This window comes from Mytilus trossulus, chromosome 11, assembly GCF_036588685.1.
Source record: "Mytilus trossulus isolate FHL-02 chromosome 11, PNRI_Mtr1.1.1.hap1, whole genome shotgun sequence".
NCBI lineage: Eukaryota > Metazoa > Mollusca > Bivalvia > Mytilida > Mytilidae > Mytilus > Mytilus trossulus.
Window position 1 is genome coordinate 69,687,550 of NC_086383.1, and position 15,672 is coordinate 69,703,221.

Here is a 15,672-nt window from a genome sequence, read left to right on the forward strand (position 1 = left end):
TAGTAATTTCTTAAAATATTCAATTTTCTATGTTATATATAGGCTGGGTATTGATCTTCCTTTCAAATCTTTTATGTATTGAACTAGAATATTTACTTGTAAGATCAATAGGAAACTAATATATGAATAACTATCCGATATCAATAACCCCGTACGTCTGTCCCACAAAGAGTATATGGTCTGTCCGGCTAACTCCTCCTACGATTTACAAGTTTTTGTTGGTAAGCTGCCTTTGTAAGACAGATATCTTTGTTGGTCAAATATCTTTGTCGAAGAGATGTCATTGTTGGACAGACTAGATATTTTTGTAAGACAGACGTCTTTAGAAAAAGAATTTTGTTGAACAGATGTCGTCTTTGTTCGACCTATGTCTTTGTTGGTCATATTAGATATTTGTCTGTTTTGGTAAGAATTTTTTGGTAGACATGTCTTTGTTGGACAGATGTCTCAGTTTTTGTTAGTCAGATGTATTTGTTGGCCAGATGTCACTGGTGAAAAGATATCTTTGTTGGACAGATGTCTTTGTTGGTCAGATGTCTTTGTTGGACAGACTATATTATTTTGTTGTAAATGTCTTTGTTGGACATATCTTCGTTGCATGGACAAACTATATTATTTGGTTGTACGTGTATTTGTTGGACATGTCTTTGTTGGACAGACTATATTATTTTGTTGTACGTGTCTTTGTTGTACATGTCTTTATTGGACAGCTATCTTTGTTGAACATATGTCTTTACTAAGCAGAAGTCTTTTTTGGACAGAAGTCATTTTTTGACAGATATTTTTGGTTGTTTTATGTTTTTGTTAGACAGATATCTTTCTTGAACAGATTACATGCCTTTTCATTGAACGTTGTTTGGGTGCTTCTCGTTGGCGTATTCTCTTCGCTTATAAAACTATTGTTTTTTTTTTTGCAACGAAGCTCATTAAAAAAAGGCTAAGCATCTGATGAGTTTTTCAACTGATTTTTATAGTTCGTCATGTTCGTTCTTATGTTGAACTGTTACACCACTGTCCCAGGTTAGGAGGAGGGTTGGGATCCTGCTAATATGTTTAACCCCGCCACATTCTGTATGTTTGTGCCTTTCCCAAGCCAGGAGCCTGTAATTCAGTGGTCGTCGTTTGATGCTGTCTTACATATTTGTTTTTCGTCATTTTTTGTATGTATTAGTTAGGCCGTTAGTTTTCTCGTTTGAATTGTTTTACATTTGTTATTTCGGTGCCTTTTATGGCTGGCTATGCGGTATGAGCTTTGCTCATTGTTGAAGGCCGTACGGTGACTTAAAGCTGTTAATATCTGTGTCATTTGGTCTCTTGTAAAGAGCTGTCTCATTGGCAATCATACCATATCTTCTTTTTTATAAGCTATTGACAATTTTTTCTAATTTCCTTGATACTAACAAATATCGTTTAAAGAGCTGTTAGTTTTTAAACAATTTAATTTAATCCGATTTTGAGACTGAACCGCATTGAGCTTGAAATATTGTTTAAGTTTCCCGTCTTCTGTGGATTGGTTGATTGGTTGATTTCTTATAACGTCCAGTGACAAACATTTCATGCAGATTTAGGACGAGAACACTGTGTCTGTGACCAGGGATGAAGGCTTAACACTGTGTCTGTGGCCACCAGGGATGATTGCTAAACACTGTACGTTGCTCGCTAACAAGATAAATGCTAGACAGTGTGCGTTGCCCACTAACAGGAGGAATGCTAAACACTGTACTATGCCCACTAACAGGAGGATTGCCAAACACTGTAATATGCCCACTAACAGGAGGGTTGCTAAACACTGTACGTTGCTCACTAACAGGATGAATGCTAAACACTGTACTATGCACACTAACAGGAGGATTGCTAAACATTGTATTATGCCCACTAACAGGAGGATTGCTAGACAATGGATGTTGCCCACTAACAGGAGGATTGCTAGAAACTGTACTATGCCCTCTAACAGGAGGATTTCTAGACAATGTATGTTGCCCGCTAACAGGAGGATTGCTAGAAACTGTATGTTGCCCACTAACATGAGGATTGCTAGACACCGTATGTTGCCCACTAACAGGAGGATTGCTAGGTACTGTATGTTGCCCACTAACAGAAGGATTGCTAGACACCGTATGTTGCCCACTAACAGGAGGATTGCTAGGTACTGTATGAAGCCCACTTACAAGAGGATTACTAGGTACTGTATGAAGCCCACTTACAGGAGTATTGCTAGACACTGAATGTTGCCCACAAACAGGAGGATTGCTAGACACCGTATGTTGCCCACTAACAGGAGGATTGCTAGGTACTGTATGAAGCCCACTTACAGGAGGATTGCTAGGTACTGTATGAAGCCCACTTACAGGAGTATTGCTAGACACTGAATGTTGCCCACAAACAGGATGATTGCTAGACACCGTATGTTGCCAACTAACAGGAGGATTGCTAGACACCGTATGTTGCCCACTAACAGGAGGATTGCTAAACACTGTACGTTGCTCAATAACAAGAGGATGGATTGCTAAACACTGTATTTTGACAACTAGATGTCTATTGGTTATTTGTGTTGTTTGATCGTTGTCTCTTTGACGTATATCCCACACCTCCTTTAACTCGTACGGTGTGTGTTGTCCAATAGAGGTCTTTTGGTTATTTGTGTTTTTGGATTGTTGTCTCATTGACGTATATCCCACATCTCCTTTTACTCGTACGTTGTGTGTTGTCCACTGGATGTCTTTTGGTTATTTGTGTTTTTGGATTGTTGTCTCATTGACGTATATCCCACATCTCCTTTTACTCGTACGTTGTGTGTTGTCCACTGGATGTCTTTTGGTTATTTGTGTTGTTGGATTGTTGTCTCATTGACGTATATCCCACACCTTCTTTTACTCGTACGTTGTGTGTTGTCCACTAGATGTCCTTTGGTTATTTGTGTTTTTGGATTGTTGTCTCATTGACGTATATCCCACACCTTCTTTTACTCGTACGTTGTGTGTTGTCCACTATATGTCCTTTGGTTATTTGTGTTGTTGGATTGTTGTCTCATTGACGTATATCCCACACCTTCTTTTACTCGTACGTTGTGTGTTGTCCACTAGATGTCCTTTGGTTATTTGTGTTTTTGGATTGTTGTCTCATTGACGTATATCCCACACCTTCTTTTACTCGTACGTTGTGTGTTGTCCACTAGATGTCCTTTGGTTATTTGTGTTGTTGGATTGTTGTCTCATTGACGTATATCCCACACCTTCTTTTACTCGTACGTTGTGTGTTGCCCACTAGATGTCTATGGGTTATTTGTGTTGTTGGATTGTTATCTCATTGACGTATATCCCACACCTTCTTTTACTCGTACGTTGTGTGTTGTCCACTAGATGTCCTTTGGTTATTTGTGTTTTTGGATTGTTGTCTCATTGACGTATATCCCACACCTTCTTTTACTCGTACGTTGTGTGTTGTCCACTAGATGTCCTTTGGTTATTTGTGTTGTTGGATTGTTGTCTCATTGACGTATATCCCACACCTTCTTTTACTCGTACGTTGTGTATTGTCCACTAGATGTCCTTTGGTTATTTGTGTTGTTGGATTGTTGTTTCATTGACAAATATCCCACACCTCGTTTTATTCGTACGTTGTGTGTTGTCCACTAGATGTCTATTGGTTATTTGTGCTGTTGGATTGTTGTCTCATTGACGTATATCTCACACTTCCTTTTAGTCGTACGTTGTTTGTTGTCCACTAGATGTCTATTGGTTATTTGTGTTGTTGGATTGTTGTCTCATTGACGTTTATGAGTCTTGGATATTTTAATATTCATTTTAATACCGTTTCAATAAAATATTGTTTGTGCCACAAAAAAGTATTTATGCAAGAAAACTAACTCGAATTCTTACTTAAATTCATTGGACATTGCTGTTTTAAAAATTTGAAGCAGTATTACAGTTGGTTTTTTTAAGTTTTGGACGCGCAATTAAAATTTATTGAACATGTTGAAGGACGAACTCAAATTAAATACCTCAAATCATAACTCGAAGTTTAACTTTCAACTTGAAATGCGACTCTAAAACGGAGCTTAAATCGAAGTGTAAAAAACGAAACTTGAACTTATTAATAAACTCGAACTTTAGCTCGATATCTATCTTGAACGCGAAGCATAACTCCAATTTAAACTCAAACTGCAACTCGAACGTTAAGATCCGTTTGTGTAAAGTTCCGTGTACGTTGTTTTAGCAGCAATGTAGGGACCCCTGTTATTTCATAGTACGTAGGACCTCTCTCCCCCGTGTATCCAAATTTTCCTTGTACAAACGGTGTTGTAAAATTTTAAACTACCGTCCTTGAAGAAGTGGCTGTATGTAAAAAATGCCTCCACACTTCAACCCAACTTTATCAAGCTGCAGACCAAATATGCGATCATTCCCTTTCCATAGAATAGAAGCAAAGAAAAGTTTGACGACATATTATCTTTTACAATATGTGTTGTAAAATTTCAAACTATATACATATACGTACATGTGACGTCATTTATGACCTACGGTATGTTTGGCAATGGAGATACGTTCTGTAATAATTGTTGTAAGGGAGCTACCATTTTATTTCTAAGGGAGGGGGGGGGGGGGGGGGGGTGAGAGGAAGGCTAAGATGAAAAATTTTGTCCTGCATTTTTTAAGTGTAATCTCTGTCCTGCCTTTTTATTTTTCACTCTATTCGGTCCCCTACCAAAACCCCCCCCAACCCCCACCCACCGGTATTTTTACTGAAATTATTCCACAGTCACAATTTTTTTTGCACGTGAACCAAAGACGACTGGAAACCCTATTAGACTAAGTTTTAAACGAATAAATATGTGCATCTTACAAACAAGTTTAAGAGCTAAGATGCAAAACGGTAAAAAATATTTTTGGAAATATGTTAATAATTTTTAGTTATGATTTATCAATAAGTTGTTGCTTAAAACGTCCAGTGGCAAATATTTAATACATATTCAGAACGAGAAACCATCAGTCCCAAATAGGTTGGCCGGTCGGAATGAAGGACGGGAAACTTGAACCCCTTACGAATTTGTTTCAAGTGTTATTTCAAGTGCAGAGGGCCAACCTACTTTCTCTACACGAAGCATCGATTCTGACCGGATGTGGCAGGGTATTTATACATCCCCGCCCTGTCAAGCGGACGCCTCCCTTCATCAAGGGTTAAAGTTTCTGCCGGAACAGGAGAAGTCCAGGTGACCATATTTCCATGCCCCAGTCAACATTGTCGACCCTTGAGATGTTTGTAGTTATGACTCAGCATCATGTGCAATAAATTGTCAAAATGCATGTTTTTTCATCGGTTACCGCAGACCCCCCTTTTTGAAATTAATAGCCTTGGACTTACTAAAATCAGAGACAGATCATATACACATGCATGTAAAATTAAAATTGAGAATGGAAATGGGATATTTGTCAAAGAGACAACAACCCGACCATAGAACAGACGACAGCAGAAGGTCACCAACAGGTCTTCAAGGCAGCGAGAAATTCCCGCAGCCGGAGGCGTCCTTCAGCTGGCCCCTAAACAAATATATATATATACTAGTTCAGTGATAATGAAATATGTCTCTGCTAAAATATACAATCTCCCTTTCTTTTATGAATGAAATATTGTAATATTAAATATTATCTGGTGCATGTTCAATTATAATCACTTAACGGCATTTTTAATTGGTTCAAATAAATATTTGTATATTGTATTGTATTGAATGGTATTGTATTACATTCTAGATACCCGTATGTAAAAATGTCTTTGCGACAGTCGTTATGTATGTGTGTTTACATATGAAACGAAAGTGGAAATTCATTTTAACCAAGTGGAATATTGTTTTTTAAAGGTAATTTAAGTTATTTCTGATAATAATTTAAGTATCTTATAATCTATATTTGTGTGTTACACGATTTTATATTTTTTTAGAAAATATCATAGGCTCTGATTGTACTGATTAATGAAAATGGGGCGTACCAAGGAGGCACCTTATGGCCGAACATTGGGTTTTATGTGCATTTCTCAGGCTTTTAACTTTCGGGTCCCCTGGGTTTTTTTTTATGTGCCCTCTGCCCCCCCCCCTTCCATTTTTGAAAGTCCTGGATCCGCCACTGGTGAAAGGTATCGTATGTTACACATAATTATAGGCCTTACCTTTGGGGACCTCATTCGGAAATTATAAAAAATACGATCAATGCAGTTGAATGGGGACATATAGTTGGAACCCCCCCCCCCCCCCCCCTTTGTCCTGGGTTGGGACCCCCTTTTTTAAAATGACTGGTCCGACCCTGTTTAAATCTGGTCGTAAGGGAATACTTCCTTGTACTGGCCCCACATCTGTTTCCTTGGTATGCAAAAATAAATATGTAATAGTATCAAAGACTATTGCCAAGACTAATTTGCCAGTAGGACGACGTTTCAAGTAATTATTTTACTAACTTAAAGTTATTTAACTCAATTAATAGTAAACCAAATAGAAAAGATGGACTAATCTTAATACAATCTTTTGATGTAAATTGCCGTGACATATTTATTCGTTTAAAGAAAGTTATTTATAAACTAGTCTAACAGGTTTTTCAATCGTCTTTGGTTACCGTCCCGTAAAATGATTTAAATTGTAATAACTATAAGTATTCTTTCATAGGAAGCTAACAAAGATAAAGCTATTTAAAGGTCCATCTAACAAAGAAGTAAGTATATAAACGTCCTTATTGGTTGTACACGCACAGGTATCATTGACTATAACATTTAAAACTGATCCAGTCAGGTGAACTAGACACAGATTATTGATTTATTTCCTTTGCATGTAACAATGGTAACCCTAAACATCATATAAATCGTGAGTAGCATGATGTTATTTTTTTTCGATCAAAAGGAGAGAGATTGTACGCTCTAGACCTCTCCTCGGGCCTGGGTCCGCCACTGCAAGGGCCTGACTAGCCTCTTCTAATAGTGAGGCAATATATATATATTCGCCGAGCGAAGCGAGTCGAAAAAATTGTGGCGAGGGGTCTGGGGGCCGCTCAAGGCCCCCCAGAAGCTCTAAGGAAAATAACGCAAAATTGTGCATTCTGAGCGTTTCCCGGACTCTTTCTGACATTGAAACGTAATTAATTTTTAGCTATTTTTCTCCGCAAAATTCTGGTCTCAAAGCAAAAACATAGTTCATTACAATTTAAGACTTTTACGTTTTATGGACAACATTAAAAGACCGATATGAAGGATAAAGCAAAAATCTTAATTCTCATAATCATTAATACCGGATCTGTCTGTCTGTTATCATCTTGTATTGTGCTTAGACTTTGGGTTTTTTTATGACTAGATTTAAATTTAGTGACAGTGCAGTATTATACTTTAAGTACTAGTACTGCTTAAGTCTACACTATAGGGACCAACTCGGTATTAATGATTCTTTTATTGTTGAAGAACGCTCCAGCAACTTTAGTATTTTTTCTATGCATTGACTTTGTGTGCGATTAGGTTTCGTGCACATTTACTCCATATTCCTTTATTTTCTGTTGAAGGGTCTGGACATGACTTAATGCAAGTTTAACCCTTCATATTGCAATACATTACTGTTTTTTGTCTTCAAATTATTTGATATCGGGAAATTGGTGACCTTACTTTAATTTAAACCTTGTCAGCTGTCTAGTTTTATCTACAACTGAAAAGCCAGTTTTGTATTCTTTGATATCAAGTTCAATTCTCCATTCAGAAACGACCATTTTTTCTGTGTCTTGTAGCATCGTCTATTCCTTAAAATATCCTCTCTCCACTCTCTGGACATCGGTGGACATGTAACATTGCAAAACCACACGTTTACAAATGAAAATCAACACTCAGACTACAGTTATAAAGTAGGACCTTAAATGAACAAAAGACAAACCCGGGACACAGAAGTACAAACAATAGACAATCAACTTTGAAAACTAAAAGTAAAATAGAAACATGGATCACGAAAAACATGCAGGGGCGACACCAGAGAGTGAAGGGAACTTGCTTCTTGCTAGACACTTTCCGTGAGAACAATTTGATATTAAGACAATCTTTTGTTTCAGTTTTTTTTTTTTTTAATTTCTAACATGAGGCATTTGCCTCATTTGCCTCATTTGCCTCAATGTAGTTACGGCCCTGACTGCAACCTTTTCTTCTTCCAGGTAAGGAACCGGATTCAAAACTGAATTTAATTGGTTCCGCGAAAAAAAAAACTCATCTGACTTAAGATTTTCCGGAGAAAGCGGTCCTACTAAAATGCGCCCGGGAGCGCCCGGGTGAAGAAAAAGCGCCCGGGGAAAAGAAAAAGCGCCCGGAGAAGAAAATATAGCGCCCGGGGAACAGAAAAAGCGCCCGGGAGAAGAAAATAATAATATTTCATAACAATATTTTTTTTCCTTAAAAAATAACTAATCATTGCTTGTTTTGTCCTAAGTAATAAAAATGGGGATATGTACGATGCTACATCTAAAGTGTTGTTGTACTTTTACATTTTACATTTCAAAATTGTATTTAAGTAAGTAAATAAATATAAATAAGAGTATAAAGAAGAATCATGATTGCCGGTTATTAAAAATAATCGGTGCTTATGGTCTATTATTTTCGAAACTGCATGTTGAAACATGTCTTTTGATGTCTTACATGTTATAAATCTGCCGCATAAACTGTACGTGATCCATTAATATTATTATCAGTCTTTCGAAATAGTATTCATATAATATTGTTAAAATTGAAATATTCATACTTGTTTTTGTGCTTTATTACAAATGTCTATTGTCTGAATTTGCAAATTACTTGTCTAAAATTTAAAAAAAAATCAATGTCCATAACTTAACAAAGTTGTCTCATGCCAATAGAATATTTAAATATTTTCCCCGGGCGCTTTTTCTGTTCCCCGGGCGCTATATTTTCTTCTCCGGGCGCTTTTTATTTTCCCCGGGCGCTTTTTCTTCACCCGGGCGCTCCCGGGCGCATTTTAGTAGGACCCGGAGAAAGAACTCCTGAAACGAGTTGTATATTATACGCACCCGTTTCGCGCCCCTGACAAAAATGTGTTTCCTAAAGAAAGGGTAAAACATACGATTTTGGTAAAACCTACTCAAAGATATACCAAGGTATTGTGAGAACACAGAGATTCAATTAAGATATAAGACGGACGTACATTCTGATAAAGTTGATCCCATGTTGAGGGGGGGAAGGGGGGGGGGGGGTATCAATATCCCATATCCCATTAAGTTTTTATCTCAATATCCCGTATCCCTATAATGTTTACCCCTATTATCCCGATAATTATTTTTTACAAATATCTCATATCCCTAAAACTATTTTGAAATATCCCAAAAAATCATTTTAAATTAATTCCCAAGCCCATTTTTTTCCTCATCATCTCAAAGTCAACAATTTTGACTCTGGGAAAACAAACTGTGTTAAAGGAAATTTAGTGCATACTTCTAGTGTTAAATATGAATATACAATGTATGTGTCCAAAAGAAGAAGTGTTCCATCTTAGAGCCTTGTATAACAATCTCTTTTATGTGATGTTAAACAGGTTGGGCACAACCCACCAAATGGGGAACTGTTCCCCAAATGAGTAACAATCCCTCATTTGAGTAGTCATTTGGTAGTGCTAAAAATCTAAATTTTCTCAATTGAGTCTTTTTTCTTAAAATGGCACATATTCATGAAAAATGCAGCCAATTTTCCAAAAGATGATTATCCCTATCTTGATTTACTGAGAAGATGCAAGCCTATAAAAACTTAGAAAATGTAACTATTCTCAAGGTTTCTAACTTTTTTAAAATCCATAATAAAAATATAATTCTTTTGAAGAAGTTCTTCCATTTTCTATAAATGTGTGCCATTTTAACTAAAAAGACCCATTTTTAGAAAATATTGTTTTCAACACTATGAAATGATTACTCAAATGAGGAATTGTTACTCATTTGGGGAATAGCTCCCCATTTGGCGGGTTGTCCCCAACCTGTTAAAGATAAATTTAATGTAAGGGGTATAATTTCAGACTTTTTTTAAAACCGTGATGCATATGACTGTAAAATATAATTTTGATAGCATTCTTCTTTCATTGATAAGAAACTTCATCCTACACGTTAACCTATGTTGGAAAGAACAGAAGGACGCAACCCTGTCTCTTGTCCAAGATTGCTCTGACATCCAACGGCTGTTTTGCCAGACAAGCCGAGACTGTGGGATGTCAGAGCACGTCCATATCAAAAAGTGGATATTTAGCATGCAAGTTCAATATAAACTCAAAATTTAACACAAGAAAGCTTTCTGCTAAAGTACCTACATTACACTTAACTGTTGCAATATTATTACAGCAGGCAAAATTTGCACAGCCATTGTTTTGCAAAGAAATAATACAAAATTTGACTCTGTGATCTTGAACTTTATGAATTACATAGATCCCAATATTTTTGTTACTTTTTTTTAATTTCCTTCCTCACAACACCAGTAATAGAAAGAAAATATATTAATTTACATTGATTATTTAGTAATTATTCGTTATTAACATAGTTTATACAGCGAAATATCTACTTTTTGATATGAAACGTGCTCTGATGTCCCTCTGCCCTGCTTGTCTGGCAAAACAGCCGTTGCACATCAGAACAATCTGTAAAACATGGAGATCTCTGAAGATCCTCGCCACGCCACATAAAAAATAAGAGGTAAAACACTATAAAATATCCTGTAATCATATAAAGCATCAAGACAAATGAAAACATTGACAACAATAAGGCTTAACTCATCAGATGGATACATCTAACAAAAATCTCTGATTATTTCAAGAAAATTATCAATGCATATGAGCAAATAATATAAAAAAAGATGTGGTATGATTGCCAATGAGACAACTCGTCACAAGAGACCATGCGACAGAGATTAAAATTAACAACTATAGGTCACCATACGACCTTCATCAATGAGCAAAGCCCATACCTCATAGTTAGCTATAAAAAGATCTGAAATGACAAATGTAGAACAATTCAAACGAGAAAACTAACGGCCTAATTTATGTATAAAAAAAATGAACAAAAACAAATATGTAACACAGCAACAAACGACAACCACTGAATTAAAGACTCCTGACTTTGGACAGGCACATACATACAGAATGTGGCGAGGTTAAACATGTTAGCGGGATCCCAAACCTCCCCTTAACCTGGGACAGTGGTGCAACATAAGAACAAACTATACAAATCAGTTGAAAAAGGCTTAACTCATCAGATGGATACAAATAGAAATACATCTATTAAAAACAGAGAGTGGACGTGACCGAGAACTTGTACATCCCATCAACAAAAAGACACCAAGTACAGATCTGAGAGTACTTGCAGTAACTGACAGCTAGTTCAAAGCCAATTACAACTAATAAAAAGTAATGCATCTGAGACTAAATTATCAATCATTACATATCCAACATCCAATGGCACGGTATTAAAACAACATCTCCGTAAAAATGAGGATGTGCTATCCCGTTTGAAATAAAAAATTTTACGACTGCAAAAATTTTAAGTTTTTTGTCGTATATTGCTATCACGTTGGCGTCGTCGTCTTGCGTCGTCGTCCGAATACTTTTAGTTTTCGCACTCTAACTGAAGTAAAAGTGAATAGAAATCAATGAAATTTTAACACAAGGTTTATGACCACAAAATGAAGGTTGAGATTGATTTTGGGAGTTTCGGTCCCAACTTTTTAGAATTAGGGGCCAAAAAGGACCCAAAATAAGCATTTTCTTGGTTTTCGCACTATAACTTTAGTTTAAATGAATAGAAATCTATGAAATTTTGACACAAGGTTTATGACCACAAATGGATGGTTGGGATTGATTTTGGGAGTTTTGGTTCTAACAGTTTAGGAATTAAGGGCCAAAAAAGGGCCCAAATAAGCATTATTCTTGGTTTTCGCACAATAACTTTAGTATAAGTAAATAGAAATCAATGAAATTTAAACACAAGGTTTATGACCACAAAAGGAAGGTTGGGATTGATTTTTGGAGTTGAGGTCACAACAGTTTATGAATTAGGGGCCAAAAAGGGGCCCAAATAAGCATTATTTTTGTTTTTTGCACCATAACTTAAGTATAAGTGAATAGAAATCTATGAAATTTAAACACAAGGTTTATGACCATAAAAGGAAGGTTGGGTTTGATTTTGGGAGTTTCGGTCCCAACAGTTTAGGAATAAGGGGCCCAAAGGGTCCAAAATTGAACTTTGTGTGATTTCATAAAAAATTGAATAATTGGGGTTCTTTAATTTGATATGCTGAATCTAACTATGTATGTAGATTCTTAGTTTTTGGTCCCGTTTTCAAATTGGTTTACATTAAGGTCCAAAGGGTCCAAAATTAAACTTAGTTTGATTTTAACAAAAATTGAATCCTTGGGGTTCTTTGATATGCTGAATTTAAAAATGTACTTAGATTTTTAATTATTGGCCTAGTTTTCAAGTTGGTCCAAATGGGGGTCCAAAATTAAACTTTGTTTGATTTCATCAAAAATTGAATAAACGGGTTCTTTGATATGCCAAATCTAACTGTGTATGTAGATTCTTAATTTTTGGTCCAGTTTTAAAATTGGTCTACATTAAGGTCCAAAGGGTCCAAAATTAAATTAAGTTTGATTTTAACAAAAATTAAATTCTTGGGCTTATTTGATATGCTTTATCTTAACATGTACTTTGATTTTTGATTATGGGCCCAGTTTTCAAGTTGGTCCAAATCAGGATTCCATATCAAGTATTGTGCAATAGCAAGAAATTTTCAATTGCACAGTATTGCACAATAGCAAGAAATATCTAATTGCACATAGCAATTAATTTTCAATTGGAGTTATCTTTCTTTGTATAGAATAGTAGTTGATAATATATGTTGGAAATTTGCCAGACATGACTATAATGTCATTTTCTATTTTTATTTGCCAATAACTTTATGTAAATAACTTCATTGGAAATTTGCCAATATAAAATGTTGCTGATGAAGCTTTTACTTTATCTTATCTAAAATGTTTTTAGATAATGTATGTTGGACATTTGCCAGACATGACTATTTACATTTTGGATATTGAACCATAATAGTTTAATATTAAATTTAAAAACTTTAAATTCTAATTTTCATTTCTTAAACCAAATTCATAATGTGACATAAACCTATGTTGTGTCAACTATTTAATCACAATCCACATTTATAGCTGTATCAAACTTAAAAGTTGTGTCCATACTTGTTCTCATTTCAGATTTCATAAATAAAAAGAAAATTTCTTCAAATATTTTTTTGACAGGATTAATATTCAACAGCATAGTGAATTGCTCAAAGGCAAAAAAAAATTAAAGTCCATTAGACCACATTCATTCTGTGTCAGAAACCTATGCTGTGTCAACTATTTAATTTTAGATTTAAATAAGTTTGAAGAAGAAATCTTTAATTGATTTGTAAAATCTTGACATTTGTTTTGTGTAAAAAACCCATATAATGTCAAAAATTTGATCACAATCCAAATTCAGAGCTGAATCACGCTTAAATGTTTTGTCCATACCTGCCCCAACTGTTCAGGGATCGACCTCTGCGTTCGTATAAAGCTGCGCCCTGCGGAGCACCTGGTTTTACAGGTAGAACCAAACTTCAAAACCAAATCTAGAATTTAGTAAAGATTTTAAGTGATTTGTGGTAACTAAATCCCTGACTTAATATTATTTACCAGTAATACATAGATTTCGTTCATTAAAATCCAAAACGTTACAACAGACACGGGCATAGCGGAGGTGTTATGATATACAAACACTAAGATAGTGCCAAAGGAACATCACCATCCAAAAAAGGAAAATTAACAATAAGGAACGAAGTATGGAAAGCAAAACAAATACTTTTAAAATTATCAGTACACATGAACATATAAATATCGAAAATCGATCAATACTTTTCGCTTGGGTTTGGATGACTTTTAAATAAAACGACCATTAACTCAATTAAAATCATCAAAGCACTAAAATGACCTTTAATATTAAACTTTTTGGGGCAGTTTTATCAAGTGAGATGTAAATATTTCTGTACTTAACTTTTAAATTCAACTTATTTTTTTTTCATGTTAAAAATTCAATATCCTTATAAATGCATCAATATCCCATATCCCATTTACTTTTAGGACAAATATCCTGTATTCCTAAAATTAAAATGGCAAATATCCTGTATCCCGTATACAAGCCTCCATGTTGTCTTGGTTCCAATCTGGGTCCGTTCGCCCAAATTCATGTTCGCTCCCATTCTCGTTCTTCTTCTTCTTCTCTATGTAGGCATCAAAGGTTTTGTGCTTTATTGTAATCGTCCTTTTGATAGTGTATTTTTATTAAATAAAGACAATTTGTTTTTTTATTGTTTAAAGTAAAATAGTGACATTCTAAAAAAGTAAACAGGTTTTCTTTTGTGAATTATTTGGACAAAATTGATAATAAATATTGTCATGATGATCAAAAAGTGGCGGATCCAGAAATTTTCATAAAAGGGGGTAAGAGAGGGCCCGCTCCAGTCATGCTTCAGTGATTCCTTAAATAATCAACCAAATTTTTCCCACAAAAAGCCCTTGAAAACCCTCTAAATCAGCCTCTGTCAAAAACTAAGCCATTTGTCTATTATACTTGCTAAAGTAGGGCAGACGAATCCAAATGGCTAACAAACTGGTAAAAATAGTTATTTTTCATTTAATTCATTAAAAGTCTTCATTGTTTTACTTATACCAAGCTACATTTGTATATATAGCTAACTACTTGTATTTTACTTTACCAGTCAGAGCTCAGACATAAACAAGTCTATTTTTGTTTTTGACTTAAATAAGTCGAAACATGTATTTATTATAAAAATGTAGTTTCAATTTTAGACTTATCTAAGTCAGAAAATGACAGACTTGTTTAGGTCTATTTATGTTGATGAAAAAACTTAATGTTACTTTGTGGCCAAACTACACCACCTATGACAGCAAAAACCTGTATAAGAGTTCACAAGGACTTGAGCTATCTATATTTAATTATCTAATTGAACTTCCTTCCTAAACACAGATGCTTTACCTCATTAAGTGTGATTCCAGGTGGTTGCATTTTAAGGTTAATTAACATTATCTCCGATTTTTTAGACTCTCATTCATATTTTTCTTTAGAAGGCAAAGCATTGGCTTTCAATGTTGTCATTATTTGATTTAGATGCATGACCTCCTTATAAATATGCGTGGGTCTTGAAGTTTACCAATTTTGATCACTCATTGACTTGTAGGAGTCCATATTTGCAACTTTTTGATTCTGATCAATTATTTCTTGTTTAACAATATTGGACTTATTCAAGTCGTATTTTGTCTTACATTAAAGGGAGACAAATCCTAAAACTTACAAATTTAGACCTCTATGAGTCAAGCAGATTCAGACTTATTTATGTCTGAGCTCTGACTGTTTACACCAAACACAAATAAATCAATTTAAAACAGTAATTTTAAATAAATCATAATTAATTATTCATCTAATCACACAAAAAATATTTCATTTAGAAAAATTCACGAATCTTTATTCCTAAAAATATAAATATTTTGATATATATATGTATCTAAAAAAAAATCTAATTCAACCAGCATTTGAATAAAAAAAGGGTGCGAAAGTAGCCAAGGGGAGAACGTGTCGT

The 15,672-nt window shown here is 35.0% G+C and overlaps 1 protein-coding gene and 1 long non-coding RNA gene across 3 annotated transcripts in view; one reads left to right on the forward strand and one right to left on the reverse strand.

Moving 5' to 3' along the window:
- Positions 1 to 1,604: 1,604 nt before the first annotated feature.
- LOC134690271 (sialidase-like) lies at positions 1,605 to 5,104 on the reverse strand. The gene is made up of 2 exons (XM_063550248.1): positions 5,087 to 5,104; positions 1,605 to 2,513 (listed from the first exon to the last, which is right to left on the reverse strand). The coding sequence occupies exons 1-2, from the start codon at positions 5,102 to 5,104 to the stop codon at positions 1,605 to 1,607; spliced, it is 927 nt and encodes a 308-aa protein (XP_063406318.1).
- A 648-nt stretch (positions 5,105 to 5,752) lies between these two features.
- The window catches only part of LOC134691500 (uncharacterized), a 172,019-nt gene continuing 162,099 nt past the window's right edge, over positions 5,753 to 15,672 (forward strand). The window contains exon 1 of one of the 2 annotated variants that reach the window (XR_010102157.1): positions 5,753 to 5,854. This is a non-coding gene — a long non-coding RNA (uncharacterized LOC134691500). Of the gene's footprint in view, positions 5,855 to 9,041; positions 9,114 to 15,672 lie in introns of those variants that run through there. The other variant, XR_010102156.1, reaches the window with a different exon arrangement.